Source organism: Ochotona princeps, chromosome 12, assembly GCF_030435755.1.
Source record: "Ochotona princeps isolate mOchPri1 chromosome 12, mOchPri1.hap1, whole genome shotgun sequence".
In the NCBI taxonomy this organism is placed as follows: Eukaryota; Metazoa; Chordata; class Mammalia; order Lagomorpha; family Ochotonidae; genus Ochotona; species Ochotona princeps.
The window spans coordinates 55890426-55907240 of NC_080843.1; the positions used below are offsets into that span (position 1 = coordinate 55890426).

Sequence of the window (16815 nt, forward strand, 5' to 3'; positions counted from 1 at the left end):
GGACAGCAAGGAGGGAAGGAGAAGAAGGACTGATATAAAGCATAAGTAGAGAAGTTAAAACGTTTTGGAGTGTACAGAGACCTCCTCAGCTAACAGGTGGAATTAGCCCTTGGGAATTATATTTAGTTTCTTTGTAAAGTTGGTCACAGAGCTCAGTGTGGATAATTCATTTCCAACGTGTAGGATGAAGAGCTGCATCAGGGCACAGTGGGCTAAGCTGCCTCCTGCTGGCATCCCACATCATAGTGCTGGCTGAGTCCTGATGTTTCACTTTTGACCAGTCCCTGCTAGTGCACAGAGGGAAGCAGCAGAATATGGCCCAATTGCTTGGGTCCTTGCCCACTGGTGTGGGAGATCCTGGGTGAATTCTGGCCTCCTGATTTTCGCATGGCCCAGCCCTGGTCATTGCAACCATTAAGGGAGTGAACAAACGATGATCACTTTCTCTCCTTCTCTGTGTGTCGTTTTTTCAAATAAATAAAATAAATTGTAAAGAACGCATGCAACTCTGGGAAATGAGGGTAGGAGATGTTGTGGCAAGGCTAGCAACTAGCTTAGAGATATGGAAGGAAGAGGTGATTAGATTTAAAAAAAATCACTGAAACTGTCTTAAAAATGGAAGAGCTAAGGGACAAAGCTGAGGTCATTTATATAAAATGACCTTACACAATACCAAAATATCTTAAAATACAAGACATGAAATATACACATTTTGAAAGATACTAATTTAATATAAATTGAGCAGCAAGAGTCAGCAAAAAATTAGCATGTAAATTTCACAGAGGTGGAAATGTTTGAAAATGCCCACTAAGTTGAGATAACTCTAAATATTTTTATAGCATGACCAAAAGAGTTGAGATTATGCTTTCTGTCTTTGTCTTTGGTATATTCGGCGTAGAATTTAATTTTTATGATTTTTCATTTCATCAAATAAATATCCTTAAATGGCTCTGACTACTGACAACCTCATTTTCAGTATCGTCACACACTACTTTTCATTCTTACTGACATACCATTTCCCCCATTCTCCTGTGGAGGTGCCGGGATCAGAACCAGCACACATATGGGATTCCGGCCAGTTCAAGGTGAGGACTTTAACCGCTACACTATCACGCTGGGCCCAATCAGACTCTATTCTAATCATTAAAATGTAATTCTGTGTATGTTCTAGTAAAAATCATTCTAAACTAATGCAAGTGTGATTGGAAACAGTGTTTAAGTAGTTCCATGCAACTGAGCAGTAAGTCTGTTAGTATAATTTTTTCATTCCTGTATCTTTAATGGCATTTGCCCTTCTAAACGAAAATAAAATGCAAACACATGAACAAATACATAAAATTTGAAGATGTAATTATTCTGGAATTACAGTCCATAAACTATTCTTCAATGGTGTTATCCTAAGTGAAGAATGATATGGTTAAAATCTTACGTTAATACTTTGATATGAATCAATTGTCAATTAAATAAAAATAGCAACTGAGAAATAAGCACACAAATTGTATTGATGTGGCTACTTCAACATGATAGATGGCAGATCTGCTTTTGATTCTCAAATATATATTTTATCTGTGAACATAAAACATCTAAAATAAAAACCAGTACAAAGTGACCTTCTATGAATTTAAAATATTGAGACAATTTGAAGAAGCTCTTTTGGCTCCATGGCAGATACCCCCCATCTTTACTTCTCTGTTCATCTGGTCAGTGCATAATTTTCTTGAGAAGTTCACCAGTAATTTTTTCTACAAACTTTGCTGACACGATAGGCCCAGTGACCCATGTCTCCTTTGTGCTCCTTTAGGAAATATTTCGTCTTTCCGTAAGGATTAATTCCTTTCTACTATGTCTGAGATTTGCATCTGTGGTACTGATATCCGGGGCAGGGTTTTTGGGGGGTTGTCATTGTGATGGGGAACTGTTAACTGTGGTACGGGGTATTTTAGCAGCATTCCCATCTCTTTCTGTTAGAGGCCAACAACACAGCCCCGCCTCCTGAGGAGGATCACTACTTTAACCCGCATGCTGTTAGTTGGCAGGAACCATTTCCAATTTCTAAATCCAGTTTCTAGCAATAGCATGGAATGCAGAAGCTATCCAATAAATGCTGTTGCATTGATAAAGTTACTTGATTTCTTGGAATCAGTTTTAGGCCAGTGACCTGAATCTTCATCATAAAAATGCTCATTAAAACATTATTGATGTGAAAAGTGCTTTATAATACTTCCAAAATGAAATTTATAAGCATATTTTTAACTTGGCTTTAAAAAATAATGTATTTAAATTACTTAGAGACTAAGGAAACCACAAAAGACAAGACTAAGTTGTTAAGGCAAGACTAAGTTGCTGGCGCGGGCTTCTTTGCATTTCTTCCTCCGCTGCTCTTGTAAAAAATGTTTACATCATTCATTTTTCAAAAAATTACTTATTTATTTAAAATTATTTATTTACAACCTGATCACTTATTTCATTCCAAATTTGGAGATACAATTAAAAATCTATCAACTAGAACTGACTTATTAGTGAACTACAGTAAGGAGATCTATTAAAATCTTCACACAGTAAAATATTAATCATCTTTCTAAAATGTTATAATAACAATCAACTCTTTAAATAATGAAGTCAGGTAATTCGGTAATTATTTTTCAAGTTATATTGCTATCTCATTTTTTTAAATTCCAGTGCCTCTCTTATTTTTTGATTACTACAGGTAGCACATTACTGTAGTCATGCGTATACCATCAGAACTCATTTAATCCCAGATTCATTAAAAAACTTCTGTTTACTCATCAAGGTCATATCTTGATGGCTTCACATGCTTAGATAAATCAGGTGTTAAGCAGACATATCTCTGAGGAACCTAAGGATGGTCTCATTTACAGTTCTCAGCGTATCTTATTATTTATTGCCAAAGAAATGACTGATTAACTTTGTCATCTTTGCTCCATGTTTTTTTTTTTTTTCCTTAGGCTGAGCAGCCTGCCCTCTTTGGCGATGCCTGATCAGCCCTATTTAAGATGATGTCTTTGATCACAGACACCGAGGCGCTGCTAGCTGAGGCTCTGATGAAACACTGTTCCACAGTAATCTTAGGGAAGGGGAACAGAGGCCTAAATGATAACTGACAGTCAGCAACAACAATGAAACTTATTAAGATTTCTTACTATTCCTTGACAGCCACAATGTTCAAACAGCCGCCACTAAAGCAGGTTTTATTTTAATATAGAAACAACATAAAATTTCTCCCTTTGCAATCATTTCCCCATTAACCAATGTGTCCACACTTAAAAATATTTTCTTATATCCTTCCATGGCTATGGTCTTTGAAATCTCTGGTAGTCAATTAAATCAGTACTTGTATGAGATTTTGCTGTGAGGAAACGTCTAAATAACACACTCAACACATGCAAAATTAGGACACTAAACATCAAGGAAAAAAATTACATGCCTCGAGGTTTTTTTTAATCACATTCCAACACCAGAGGCTGAAAGTATATCAAATCATACCAAATCTTTTGCACATGACAACCTCATAAATTATTCAACTCATTAGTATTGCTAAAAAGCATGAAAAACTCCACCAGTGTTAGCGGTATTTTCCAACCAAAAAATGCTAGCCAGAAGTTTTTCTAATGAAGTCATAGGGAAAGCTTTTCAAAGTAACCATGGAAATAAAATTACTGTCTTTTATTGAAATTACATCCAATTCTGATAGTTTGCTTATTTAAAGATATCATTAACATAGTCCTTTGAGGTTTTGAAAAATTATCTGAAAACAATACCATGAATTCCAAAGTATGGCTAAACATTCCTTCCCTTCATACAAAAATTTGACCATCATTTAATCTAAAATGCCCATAGAATTTAAGATGCAGGAAAATTTAAGTGCCTGAGATTATATTTACTAAAATATGAAGGCTACTAAAACCACTTGATTTCTATTACACCAGTGCAGGCTCGTCTTCTGGAAACACTTGCACTTCATTAACAGCTAAGGCCGATCCGGTGGTGTGAGCCCCATGCATTGTTTTAATGACCATGTAAATATTCCCCATTCAAGCAATTTCATCTATAACATGTTTAAAATTCTGAGAACTTTGATCATTGACTCAAATAATTCTAGCCATACTAACAATTGCATACATACAACATTCTTTTGTTTCTAACATACCTGTATTGCTAACCACACAGATGTACAGAGATCCTGTACACTTAATGCTTAATTGCCCATAGAGTTTAACAATAGGGAAGTTGAAACATTGCAATTTTTCAAATATAGAATGAAGAATAAAGTGAAATTCAATTTGGCTTAGAATCTTGCTGTGAATTCCTAAGTTGGTACTATAGCTAAATCCTTAATATATTAATACAGTACATCAAAACATGATTTGGATGTTAGTCTGTATACTGCCAGACCTGCACATGTTTGGCTTGATTTAAATGTTTCATAGTAGACAAAGTGCTTAGATAATAGGTTGAGTTTTTTTTTTAAGGTCTTACATCGGTATCCTTACAATAACTGAATATGAAACCTTTCTTTTAAAAGAGCGAAATCTGTTTTGAATCAAGTTTTTCAGTATGCATTTTCACTGGATAAAGTGCTTGGTAATGATTACTGACATTTACTTCCTACTTCTTCTGAAGAAACACTTGATATGAAGGCAAGAAGGCTTCTTACGACTACAGTTTTCTCTTGGCAGTCTGAACTTCCTCCTTTAGTATGTGATGGTGACTCGAGGGAGCACTTCCCTTTCACTCTCTTTGTGTTTTCTGTATTTTGGTCCCAAGTCTCTATTTAGTTTCAAAAGACATGGTTACGGAATGTGAGGAAGGTGAGAACAAGCGTGCTCCAAAACTGCCTTTGGAGGCAGTTTTTCAAATCTGCTTTGTATTCTACTCCCCAGCCTCAACTCCAAGAACAACCACAGAACTCCAGCCCAGGTACCATAAAGACTTTCTGAATATTTCATGGTATACAGGATTTGCTTTTATCCTGTACAAAATAAAAATATAGTCCTCTTTCTTACCTTAAAGAGACCAACTCAAAAGGCACAATAATTCTGTGGATAATTATCTAGAATTTAAAACGTTTACCACATATTTTAAAAGATATTCATGGCACTCATGAGAATATGCTGTATCACCTAATCCTCTCATCTATTTCAAAAGTGGAACATTATGTTTTAGCTTAGTTTTTTAGTTCAAATTCATTAACAATAATGACTATGTTAGTAAATTGTTTAGCCTTAGAAAGGTTTTTTTAAGGTTTACTTTTTATTTATTTGAAAGGGAAAGTGACATAGTAAAAGAGAGCCAGAGAGGTCTTCCTTCCATTAGTTTATTCCCCAAAAGGCCAAGATGGCTGGTGGCGGGCCAGGCTGAAGCCAGAATGGAGTTTTCTACTTTTTATTGCATGTGCCCAGGCACTTGCACCATCGTCTACTGCTTTCCCGGGCACATTAGCAAGGACCTGGAAAAGAGGTGGAGCAGCCAGTTCTTGAACTGGCACCCATATGAAATGCTGGCTTTAAAGGCAGTAGTTTAATCCTCCATGCCACAAGGTGATTACTCAGAAAGATTTTGAAATCAATGATTAATCTATTTCCCCTGGATGCTTTTAACATTGGTTTACTAATAGAAATATTTTACAAATCAATCATTCAAATAAAGTTAATTTATTTTAAGCAGAAAAAAATAATAAACATTAAGTTGTAAATGTGGAATGCAATATAAGATGATTTTAGAGTTGGTAACTCATTATTAATAATCTACTGTCATCTAATCTGTTACAAATTATCTGAAGATATTTCTAAGTGCACATGAGATAAATTCAGGAGGAATTGGTGGGAAAGCTTAAATTACTGGGTAAAAAAAACCCACTAAATTTTGATGTGTAACATTTTAAAGCACATGAACTGGTACATGGGCAATATGTTGAAAATTGCTCCATTAGGATCATGCACTTCATTTGAATTAGTATCAAATCCTTAGGCTGCTGAAATCCTTAACTGATCTTTAGAGTTGATTAAAGAAAACATATGAAGACCAACTACATTTTTTCAAGCATTTTTCCAAAGTTACCCTCACTGTATAAAGTTACTTTGTGATTTTTACCTTTTTTCCAACAGTTTATTTCACTGTGTAACCTTATTTTGTAACTTTTATCTTAAGTATAACGGCTTCATACAAAAATATCTTACATGAATGTGATAATGTTTGAGTCATACAAAGTTACATTAATCAATAGCTTAGGGGAATGATATGTTTTAAAATTGCACATTTTTATTACAATTAAAATATTTTCTATGTTTGATCTATTAAGAACAATAATGCCATCAGAATATATAAGCTATGGTATTATAAAAACTATTTACCAAGTATAGTGAATTTTAAAATAGATAGATTATTTACTACTGTAAGGCAAATGAAGATTAATGTTCAAAATATAAGCAGTTATAAGAATAAAGGCATGTAACAAAATATACGGAGAATGTTCATTGTTGGTATTTTATCAATACATATGGCTTATAAAATTCTAATGTGACAAATCAAATTAGACTAGTTAAGGCATTTAAAAACCTGTATCAGAAAAAAATCCTCCTAATTTTGGACAGTTTCTTAGTTGACAATCATACAAGCTAGCAGCTTTAGCGAATGGTATCAAAAAGTGTCATAGTTGCATATAGGTAACCATGCTTTTTGCAAAGCTCATTTGTAACCCACTGGAGAATTCAGAATTTAATCTGGTAGACTGTGAGAGTTTTATTTTCTTTTTTCTTTTTTATTACTTAGAAATAATAGAGTTGAATTAAAATACAAAGTGCCATGTAAAGAGTATACTAGCGAAACATCTGCCATGGTTATTTATTTCAAGTATGTTTATACATTTACATATACACAGTATACATATGCATGCATGCCATATATTGCAAGCATACATATACATGAACACAATACATATCTGTGTATACACACAATGTTAATACACGATACAAGTATAATTCTGATTAGAGGATTTCCATAACGGCTCTTGGTCACCAAAGTTTGAAAACACACTGAAAAAGAAACTGACTTTATTTTTATTTGGGGATGAATAAATAAGCCAAATTGTAATCCTCAAATCAGAATATTTATATTGTGTATTAACACTGTGTGTGTATACACAGATATGTATTGTGCTCATGTATATGCATACTTGCAATAAATAAATGGTGTGTAGTAACCAACTATGTGGAGCCTTTAATCTCACAAAGGTGTTGAAGGGTTTTAAATATATATATGGTGAAAGAAACACTGGGTTGATTAAGTATAAACTGATAATGCAGAATAAAATGCTTTTGACTCACAACATGGAGAACATTAATAGAGAAAAAAACAAATTCTTAACCCATGAGTCAACTCATATTCAGAAGAATTTTTGCATAAGAGGCATCAATACTAACCATATTCTATTGCAGCTTTGAGCAGTGCTTCAGCGTGAGTGGAGCCAAACGCATTACGAACAAACCGCCTCCTTCGACGAAGATCATCTTCCCAGTAATCCAAACGCCAGAAATCATGCAATTGACTAGGAATGGGAAAATGAGACAACAATAATCACTATTAATAACAAGTGTATTGCAAATATATTTTCCTCGTCACATTAAAGCTTATTTCTATAGTCTCACTGGAAAATTAATATAATTTTTCAGATATTTTTATGCTTTACAATTACATTCTTATACGTTTCTTCTACAAATGAGCAATTCTAAAAATAGCAACATTATCATATTTTAGGCATTACAACACTCAGTGCTGATTTAAATTTTTTTTCTTGCTTTTACTAAAAACATTAATCATGGAGAGTTTAGTACAAATGCAACATCAAATTACAAGTACTAATGGCACAGGTTTCTTTCCTTTACACTGATTTTAACAAGGCTTGTAAATCACATAATAGACTTTACTATAAATAGTTTACAATTTAATGACCATGGTTTCTTAGTATACTGAATTAAGAAGTATAAAATATTGCCTGCTTGGTTTTGGTAGAGCAATGATTAAAATAATGTGCTGAAATATTCATTGAAATAATTCCCTGCTGCCCACAGCAACCTGAGAAAAGTGCAATTTTATCCATTATTAATAATACTGAATTAGAGCTGCAAAGAATTCCAGTATGTGGTAATTGTCTTGGTAAATTATTATTCTAGCACTAACAGAGCCTTTCGATGATTTTCCAGCTCCTGGCTTAATACAAACCATTAGCAAGCATTGCCATCGCTGGGTAACACTGTCTTTTACACTCTACACCAATATTAAGAATCCACAGGATATTTCTGGAACTAAAATATGTCCATTGCATATCCAGGAGAACATATCATGAAGTAATTTTTATTTTCAACTTAATTTCAGAACACTTTTGTGGTAAACAGCACTGTTTTTGAAGCTGATATTTTTGCATAAGATATTTGGAATTGCATTCTCCAAGATGATATTCTAATGTTCTCAGCAATACTATTCATAAAAACACAAAAAATGTGTTCACAGATTTAATTTCATTTTTAATTTGATATTTTAATGTACAAGAATGTTTATGTTCATTTAAGACAGATCTTGTATATATTTTATTTATTCTTACATCTCTAACACACACCTGGCACACAATATGTTTTAAATAAATATTCAATGAATTAATTAAAACTCTTTTTAACTTCAAGAAAAAGAAAAAAACTCAGGCCTAGCGGCATGGCCTAGCGGCTAAAGTCCTCGCCTTGAAACGCCCCGGGATCCCATATGGGCGCCAGTTCTAATCCCAACAGCCCCACTTCCCGTCCAGCTCCCTGCTTGTGGCCTGGGAAAGCAATCCAGGACAGCCCAAAGCCTTGGGACTCCGCACCCGTGTGGGAGGCCTGGAAGAAGTTCCTAGCTCCTGGCTTCGGATCGGCATAGCATCGGCCATTGCAGTCACTTGGGGAGTGAATCATCGGACAGAAGATCTTCCTCTCTGTCTCTCCTCTTCTCTGTATATCTAACTTTCCAATAAAAATAAAATAAATCTTACAAAAAAAAAAAAAAAACTCCAGGTATTTGTAATCACTGAGAAAAATGCTTTAATTTTGAAAAACATTTCAAATTTTATGGCTATTTCATCTTTTACCTATAATTAATTATAACAACACAATAATGGGATGTCTCAAAAGCATTAAAATTAAAAGCATTTGAGTATACTATTTACATTAAAATTATCACTAACTTTTCTGTTAAAACTTTTCTGTTATCACTAACTTTTCTTTTAAAAAAGTATATCACTATTACTAACTTAAAATAGGATGACTCTGATCCTTACAAATACAGATTACTTCTAAGGGTTTAAAGAAACACCATGCTGTACTCACGCTACAATATTTTTCTTCAGTATTACATTAAGGTTAAGTGAGTGAATTTACCAGGAGATATCAGAGATCTAACGGGATCTCAAAGCTTTTTTTTTTTTTTTTTTGTTAAGCATAAAAATATCTACTTTCCCCCTTCTTCTTGCCAAAATGCAGCTGAGATGTTCTGGACTCCTCAGCAAAGACCAACATATGAGGACTTTGAATGCTGAACCCAAGACTGATTGGCTAAAGTACTCAGTACTTCAGCCACAACAGAGACAAAATGAACCCAGAAACCCAGACCAGTCAAAGGTACAAACCAAAATAGGCCCCATACAAGCCTATTCTTTCTAGCCAAAGTTCACAGAACTGAAATGTATGGTAAGACAGAGAACTTTTATACAACAACTATTGTCCTCCAGCCAGATGTCACAGATAATTTGAGACTCTATTCTGTCCAAGGCAGCAAAAGATACGTGGGAAGCCTACAGATGCACCTTCATGATGGTGTACCAAGGTACCTCATCTCCTTTACTGATATGGTATCAGACACAGAGAAGTACAGCCAGAACTGCTATCTCTTCTGTCCAGTAATAAGGTGTCCGCTTTGACTCAGTGCAGAACGTGTAGATAGCCTACATAGCACCCCCTGCTGGAAGCAAAGGGGTTGAGCTCCCCTTCTCCAGGGGAGTTAGAGTGGAGGATACATAGGGAATATCAGGACTTGACTGCCTGTAATAAGGCTAATCCTACACCCATGGGGAGGCTAGAACTCTCATCGCCACTACGCACTGCAGAGGACTCTCCGCCACACTCTGAGTTTAAGTGAAAGCCAAGTGAGGAACCTAGATTTCTAGTTTCACTTGGCCATCATCATAGGTAGTGGCTTAATCCAAAATGATGCAACACTGGTCCCAAGTCATTGTTATTAACATCAAAATCTATCAATATTCTGTTAACTGTCTTCGTATTTGTTTCAACTATTTTCTCCTTTACCATTTTAGAATAAAAATTTCCTTTTGTAAGTAAAACCAAGTAAATAATAATTGGTTGCTTAGAAATACTGCATACAGTACTGTTCACCTGAAAGTTCATCCAAAGTTTATATACGTTGAAATGGTAACTCCTAAGATGATGGTGTTATGAATTAGGGCCATTCAGAAGCTGATAAAGCCCACAGGGAGGATGCCCCATGGTACAATCAGTACTACAGTTTGAACATATTCGCCTAAAGTTTGTGAGTTAGAAATTTAATCTCAACTGAAACAGAACTAAGAGAGAGAATCATTAAAAAGTAATAAATTAAGAACAGATTAATACAATCACTGTAGAAGTGGGTTAGTCATCATTGGAGTAGGTCCATGATAAAAGCATGAGTGTGACCCATCCTTGCTTTCATACTTTCTTATCTTTGTGCCTTCTGCCATGGGATGAAGCAGCATGAAGGCCCTCATCAGTCACTAATGAATTACAAGTAATTACTGAGGTCTACACTTCAGCACATGAATTCTAATCCCACTAGAATAAAACAAAATTACGAATAGTGACAGGCAAACTATCAGAAGCTGCTATACCATCTTGGTTCTGGACACACTGTAGAATTGTACTTTGTACCCTTTGAAATCTAGCATGCTGATATGATTTCTTTCATGTCAATATAATGTGGGCAGAAGTCGACTTTCACATAAAAGTCCTGAGAGGCAGTATACAACCTGCTAGGCTCCCTTCCCTCCACTAGAGTAATCAAGAACACACGCATTGATGGAGTTTCTCCATCACTTCGTAAACCTGAGTGACTTCACTGAACAGAACTTCCCAGTGTACCCAGCTGGATATGGAGACTGAATGAGGAACTGTGTTTCTTGATTTGAGCTACTGAGTTTACAGGTGAGTTGTTGCCATAATACAACACAAATACATGAATTCCATTGAGTTCCTATGGATATAAAAGGGCCAAATTTTACTGGCAGCCTACTGTACTCCATATATGTTTCCAAAAATTATAAATTTAACTCGTTCTTCTTTAATCCATTCTGAGAAAACAACTAAAATTAATCCATTTCATAGCTGAAGAAATGGAAGCCAACAGCAGTTAAGTGATGTATCTAAGACCAGGCAACTAGCTGGGGCAGAATAAGCAGGTTTCTCCAGGCAGTGTAAGTTCCTGGTTCATGTTATTTAGCTCCTAGTTGTAAAGAAAAGAAACAAGAAAATAGACCATCTTTACGATGTAAAAGAACAGGCATGATGCTTCCCTGCCTCTTTTTAACCCAAAAAATTACTCTGGATGAGCAATGATAACAGCATGCTATGTGTATGAAGCCGATTCATTCTTTTATTTTTTGTTTAAAGATTTATGTATTGAAAGACATAACAGGATGGGTAGGAGAAAAGGGGTTGGGAAGAGGTGGAAAGAGGAAGAGAGAGAGAGACAGAAAGACATAGCTTCAATCTGCTGATTCACTCCCCAATAGGACACGGTGAGTGCGACTGGGCCAGGCTGAAGCTAGGAGTCTCACCTGCGTCACCCACATACGTGGCAGGGGCCTAGGCACTCAGGCGGGCCATGTTCTGCTGCTCTCGCAGTACAGCTGGACCAGAAGTGGAGCAACAAGGACCTGGACCCAGTGCTTATACGGGATGCTGGCATCACAGGTGGCAGCTTAGTCCTTTGTTCCGCAAGGCTCACTCACATTCACTTTTGAAAAAATACTTATTTTGTACTTACTATAAGCCAGATCACAAGCAAAATATTAGGCCTGCACTGATGAATGAACTGGCATGACTCTCGATTCTGTGTAATTTTCAGTCAATTTCATAATAGGAATAAACATACAGCTAGAATTTTTGATAAACGCTAAGAAAGACAGAGATGAGATACAGTAATGAAAATAGGGAAACTAGGTTACTGTATAAGTGAATTAATGAATACATATATACATGAGGACTTGCTAGTAAAACATAACTGAAAATGTTGAAAAGAGAGTCAGTATTTATTGGCATTCTTAAGCTCTCCTTCAAAAGAAACACTAATTTTTTAAAATTAATAATGTCTCGTGTCACATCTGACTACTTCCCTAACATGAATTGCCCTGCTACCGTAAGGACTGGTGCGCAGCTCATGGTCTCATACAAATGATGTTTCTATACACACATATTTGATGTATCTCTAATGTTATTATTATTACTTGACTTTCTTACCATTGTATTCCTGAACACAGCCTCCAAGGTCTTCTCTGACAATCTTCTGATCCTTCTCTAACTAGAATTGTGTATTGTACTTAGTAGTCTAAATGACTAAAGGAGAGTGCTGATAAACTGAATTTTTTTCATGCCTTCTAAAATGTACTACCACATTTTGCTACTGTAGAGTCATAATGTAAAAAGTCAAATTATACTCTTCAGCTCATTGTGGTTTTTAAAAAAGATTTATTTTATTTTTTTTTTATTACAAAGTCAGGTATACATGAGAGGAGAGACAGAGAGGAAGATCATCCATCCGATGTTTCACTCCCCAAGTGAGCGCAATGGCTGATGCTATGCCGATCTAAAGCCAGGATCCAGGAACTTCTTCCAGGTCTCCCACACAGGTGCAGGGTCCCAAAGCTTTGAGCTGTCCTCAACTGCTTTCCCAGGTCACAAGCAGGGAGCTGGACGGGAAGTGGGGCTGTTGGGATTAGAACTGACGCCCATATGGGATCCCAGTGCATTCAAGGCAAGGATTTAATCACTAGGCTACGCTATCATGCCAGGCCCAGCTCAATGTGTTTTTAACCTAGTGTCACTTTTTTCCTCTCAAAATGATTATAGAATCTGTGAGGAATGACGGGATTCCAAACATACGCCTGAGGATGCATTTCAATTTTTAGCCCTATCCTTCACACCCATGCATGTAAGTAGGGACTAGTTGTAAATGATTCTTGGCAAAACTCTTTAAAAATACTTTGGATTAACGTTAGAGGGAGACAGTCATTAATGGAAGTATGTGAACTGAACAGATTTTCAATTAATGATAATACTTCAGATAGAGCAGTGAGTTATTACAGTAAAGGTTGGACTACGCAAAAACAATTTACACAAAAGTTTTGTGTAATACTGGTTTGTTAAAGTATGACAATATTCTTAGTGACATAACACGAAAAGTTAAAATTTTAGTGCTAATGGGTCCAGCGGCGTGGCCTAGCGGCTAAAGTCCTCGCCTTGAACACCCGCCCCGGGATCTCATATGGGTGCCGGTTCTAATCCCGGCAACTCCACTTCCTGTCCAGCTCCCTGCTTGTGGCCTGGGAAAGCAGTCGAGGACAGCCCAAGGCTTTGGGACCCTGCACCCGAGTGGGAGACCTGGAGGAGGTTCCGGGTTCCTGGGTTCAGATAGGTGCAGCACCAGCCGTTGCGCTCACTTGGGGAGTGAATCATCGGACGGAAGATCTTCCTCTCTGTGTATCTGGCTTTGTAATAGAAATGAATAAATCTTTAAAAAAAATTTTAGTACTAAAACATACCATAGACAGAAACTCCTAGCTTTATTCCACAGTAAACAGCAAAAAAAATCATGTGATTATTCTCCAATAATTTTTAAAGATATATTTCTACCATAAATGTGGAGATGAATGCATTGCCATCTGATAAAGAGTACAGTAAGTCACTCAAGAGTAAATCCTCATTCCTCCTTCAGATAGTCACGTCAGAGGGCTTGTGTGACCTTTTTGTGTGAAGCACATGCATGTGTTGCAGGGCGGCAACTGGGCAGAATAAGAGGTCTTCTAATAAGAGTTGCAGACACGGGCCCAGCACAATAGCATAGTGGCTAAAGTCCTTGCCTTGAACATGCCTGGCTACCATATGGGTGCCAGTTCTAATCCCGGCAGCCCCTCTTCCCATCCAGCTCCCTGCCTGTGGCCTGGGAAAGCAGTCAAGGACGGCCCAAAGCTTTGGGATTCTGCACCTGCGTGGGAGACCTGGTAAAAGCTCCTGGCTCCTGGCTTCAGATAGGCACAGCACCGGCTGTTGCAGTCACTTGGGGAGTGAATCATCGGACGAAGATCTTACTGTTTCTCCTCCTCTCATGTATATCTGCCTTTCCAATAAAAATAAATAAATCTTAAAAAAAAAGAGTTGCAGACACGATTATATTTAACTCTTCAATTTCCTTTTAATTCATCTTGTCTTTTGAGGGGGAACAGTTTATTTTCTGCAAAAGAAAATATATATACACATATAGCTACCTTTTGTGCCTCTTGGATGTACACTTGATTTTCTAGCACGTTAAGGGATAAAGTGGTTTTGGTTTATGTGGCGGCCGAGTATGTGCTGGGCAGAACCAGGCTGGACTGCAAACACCCACTGGTTCCAGTGGAAGACAGGGATGGAAACAGAACCAACCCAGCAATTGCAACCGCCAGCTGATCGCGACAATGGACTGTGCCGGGCACTGTTCTTGCTAGCACATACAAGAATCTGGTCTGGGAACACCTCACACAAAGTTTCTTTGGGGATTCCCCCCAATCGAGCTTCTGGACTCAGAACCCTAACCATCAAAAGACAGAGGACAGAACAAGTCAATCAACCGCCTCAGCTATATGTTGGCAATGAAAATACTGGGCAAACGGAGACTCTATGATGGACTATGTCAATCAGTGGATTCTCCAACGACCTCATCGTGCTTGGAGTGGTGAGAGTGGCAGCAATTCAGAACTGTTGAACTATTAAAACCACTTGAGCAAGACCCTCGGAGCATGCCCCACATCTGGGACCTGGGGTGGATGGGAGACTGGGTGGGGCTTCTCCCTTAAAATCCCCTTTTACATCAGATATATTAAGGAAACAATCCGGAACTAATTGTTTTGCCCATCTTCCTGTAGTGCTTGAACCTTTTTGCCCCAATTATGTCAAGATTGTCAAAAAATAAATAAACAAATAAAAGGAATAAAGTGGTTTTATAGTCTTCAGGCTATAGTTTTAATTGTGAAAATGGCAGCTGAGGGGAACAAGTCCACAAATATCTATTTATGTTCTGTATATTATTACAAGATACAAAAACAGCCATTTAAGTTGTTCCTAAAATTTCGCTCAATTTCACTAAATATTTACATACAATGTCTGTAAAATCTGAATCTCAACCAACAGAGGAGGATAAAGCTGGGATTTGAGTGTCCTAAGAGAGCAGTGGAGTTGTGGTTTCAGGACTTCCCTTCACCCGCCTAGGGCACTATTAAGTCATTTCCTGCCACCAATTTTTTAAATCACCAGGTACAACCCTAAAAGGACATGTGAAGTGAATGGAAGGGTTTTAATGGGCAACAAATCTAAGGCATAATGCAGTTTTCCTAGTGTAATTTTTTAACTTACTAACACTGCAGGGAGGTGGGGGCTAGGGAGCTCCAATATGCTGAAACAGGAGGTGGTGCTGTAAAGTGGAGAAAGAAAACACTTTTTTGTTTGAAGCTTTAGTCAGTGAGTATTCTGTTACCATAAGGTCAGAAAATGCTGAATTGCGTTTTCACTGTTTTTGCATCTATAATCAGCTATTCTTCTGACTCAGCATTTTTCTTTGGACAGCAGTATCCATAGAAAGCATTGTAGAGCTTATTACATTTTTTCTTCCTTCCTATAGAGATGGCCTCTCATTTTAAAGCAGTTTTAGGGAAGAAATAAGGACTTTAATCTTAATTAACAAAATTTTAAAACATAATTCCACAGAGCAATTACCTATCTTAAAGAAAGTAAGCATTTTTTCATGTTAATAGCTATTGCTGTTGTGAATAGATGTAAGTATTTTTAGAAATTGTAATTAAAAGTTGTTTTAGGAGGACTTCAGAAAATGATTACTGTATAAAATTCCACAGAAAACGACTTAATTGGAGATATGTCTTAATGTGAACTACACACGTTTCAATTCTCTCAATACTATCTCAATCACTGGAAAAATTTTGGTGGTAAATGCCATGTAATATTTCACTTAAAGACATCCTTCTAGTTATGTAACATTTACAGACCTGCTATTAAGAGATCATTTTTGCTTCTATAAGTCTCTAAACCTCAGTTTCTTTACTGATGAAATGTTTATAAACAAAACCTTCCAAACACAATCAATGTAAGGAACACATCCATAGTGTTTAGTCCAGTGTTTGGTACATGTCAAAAAGTTACAGCCACAGCAGTAGGACAATCCAATAAAAAGTTGGGGTAAAATTTCGGCTCTACCACTTGCTTGGTGAAAGACAACTTCTCTTAGAATTTGGTTTTCATTTATTGGGAAATAAGATTTTTTTTATTAAAGCTCTTTGCCAAGTGCTTTCCATAAGCCCACAGAAAGAAAGTATTCAGTTTTTGCAAAACTAAAATGCTCCTATTTTGCATTTCTAGAAAACAAAACAGTAACTCCAATGAAAGTGGCAATGATACTTTTAATGTTTATTTCTATTTATTTTCATCTACTTGAGAGGCAAAGATGGACAAATAC

At 36.6% G+C, this 16815-nt stretch overlaps 1 protein-coding gene across 8 annotated transcripts in view; it reads right to left on the reverse strand.

Moving 5' to 3' along the window:
- Positions 1-16815, reverse strand: part of NBEA (neurobeachin) — a 582506-nt gene that overhangs the window by 230267 nt on the left and 335424 nt on the right. For all 8 annotated transcript variants that reach the window (XM_058670864.1, XM_058670863.1, XM_058670859.1 and 5 more), the window contains one exon: positions 7440-7564. In XM_058670864.1, the coding sequence (XP_058526847.1) occupies positions 7440-7564 (125 nt within the window). The remainder of the gene's footprint in view (positions 1-7439; positions 7565-16815) is intronic.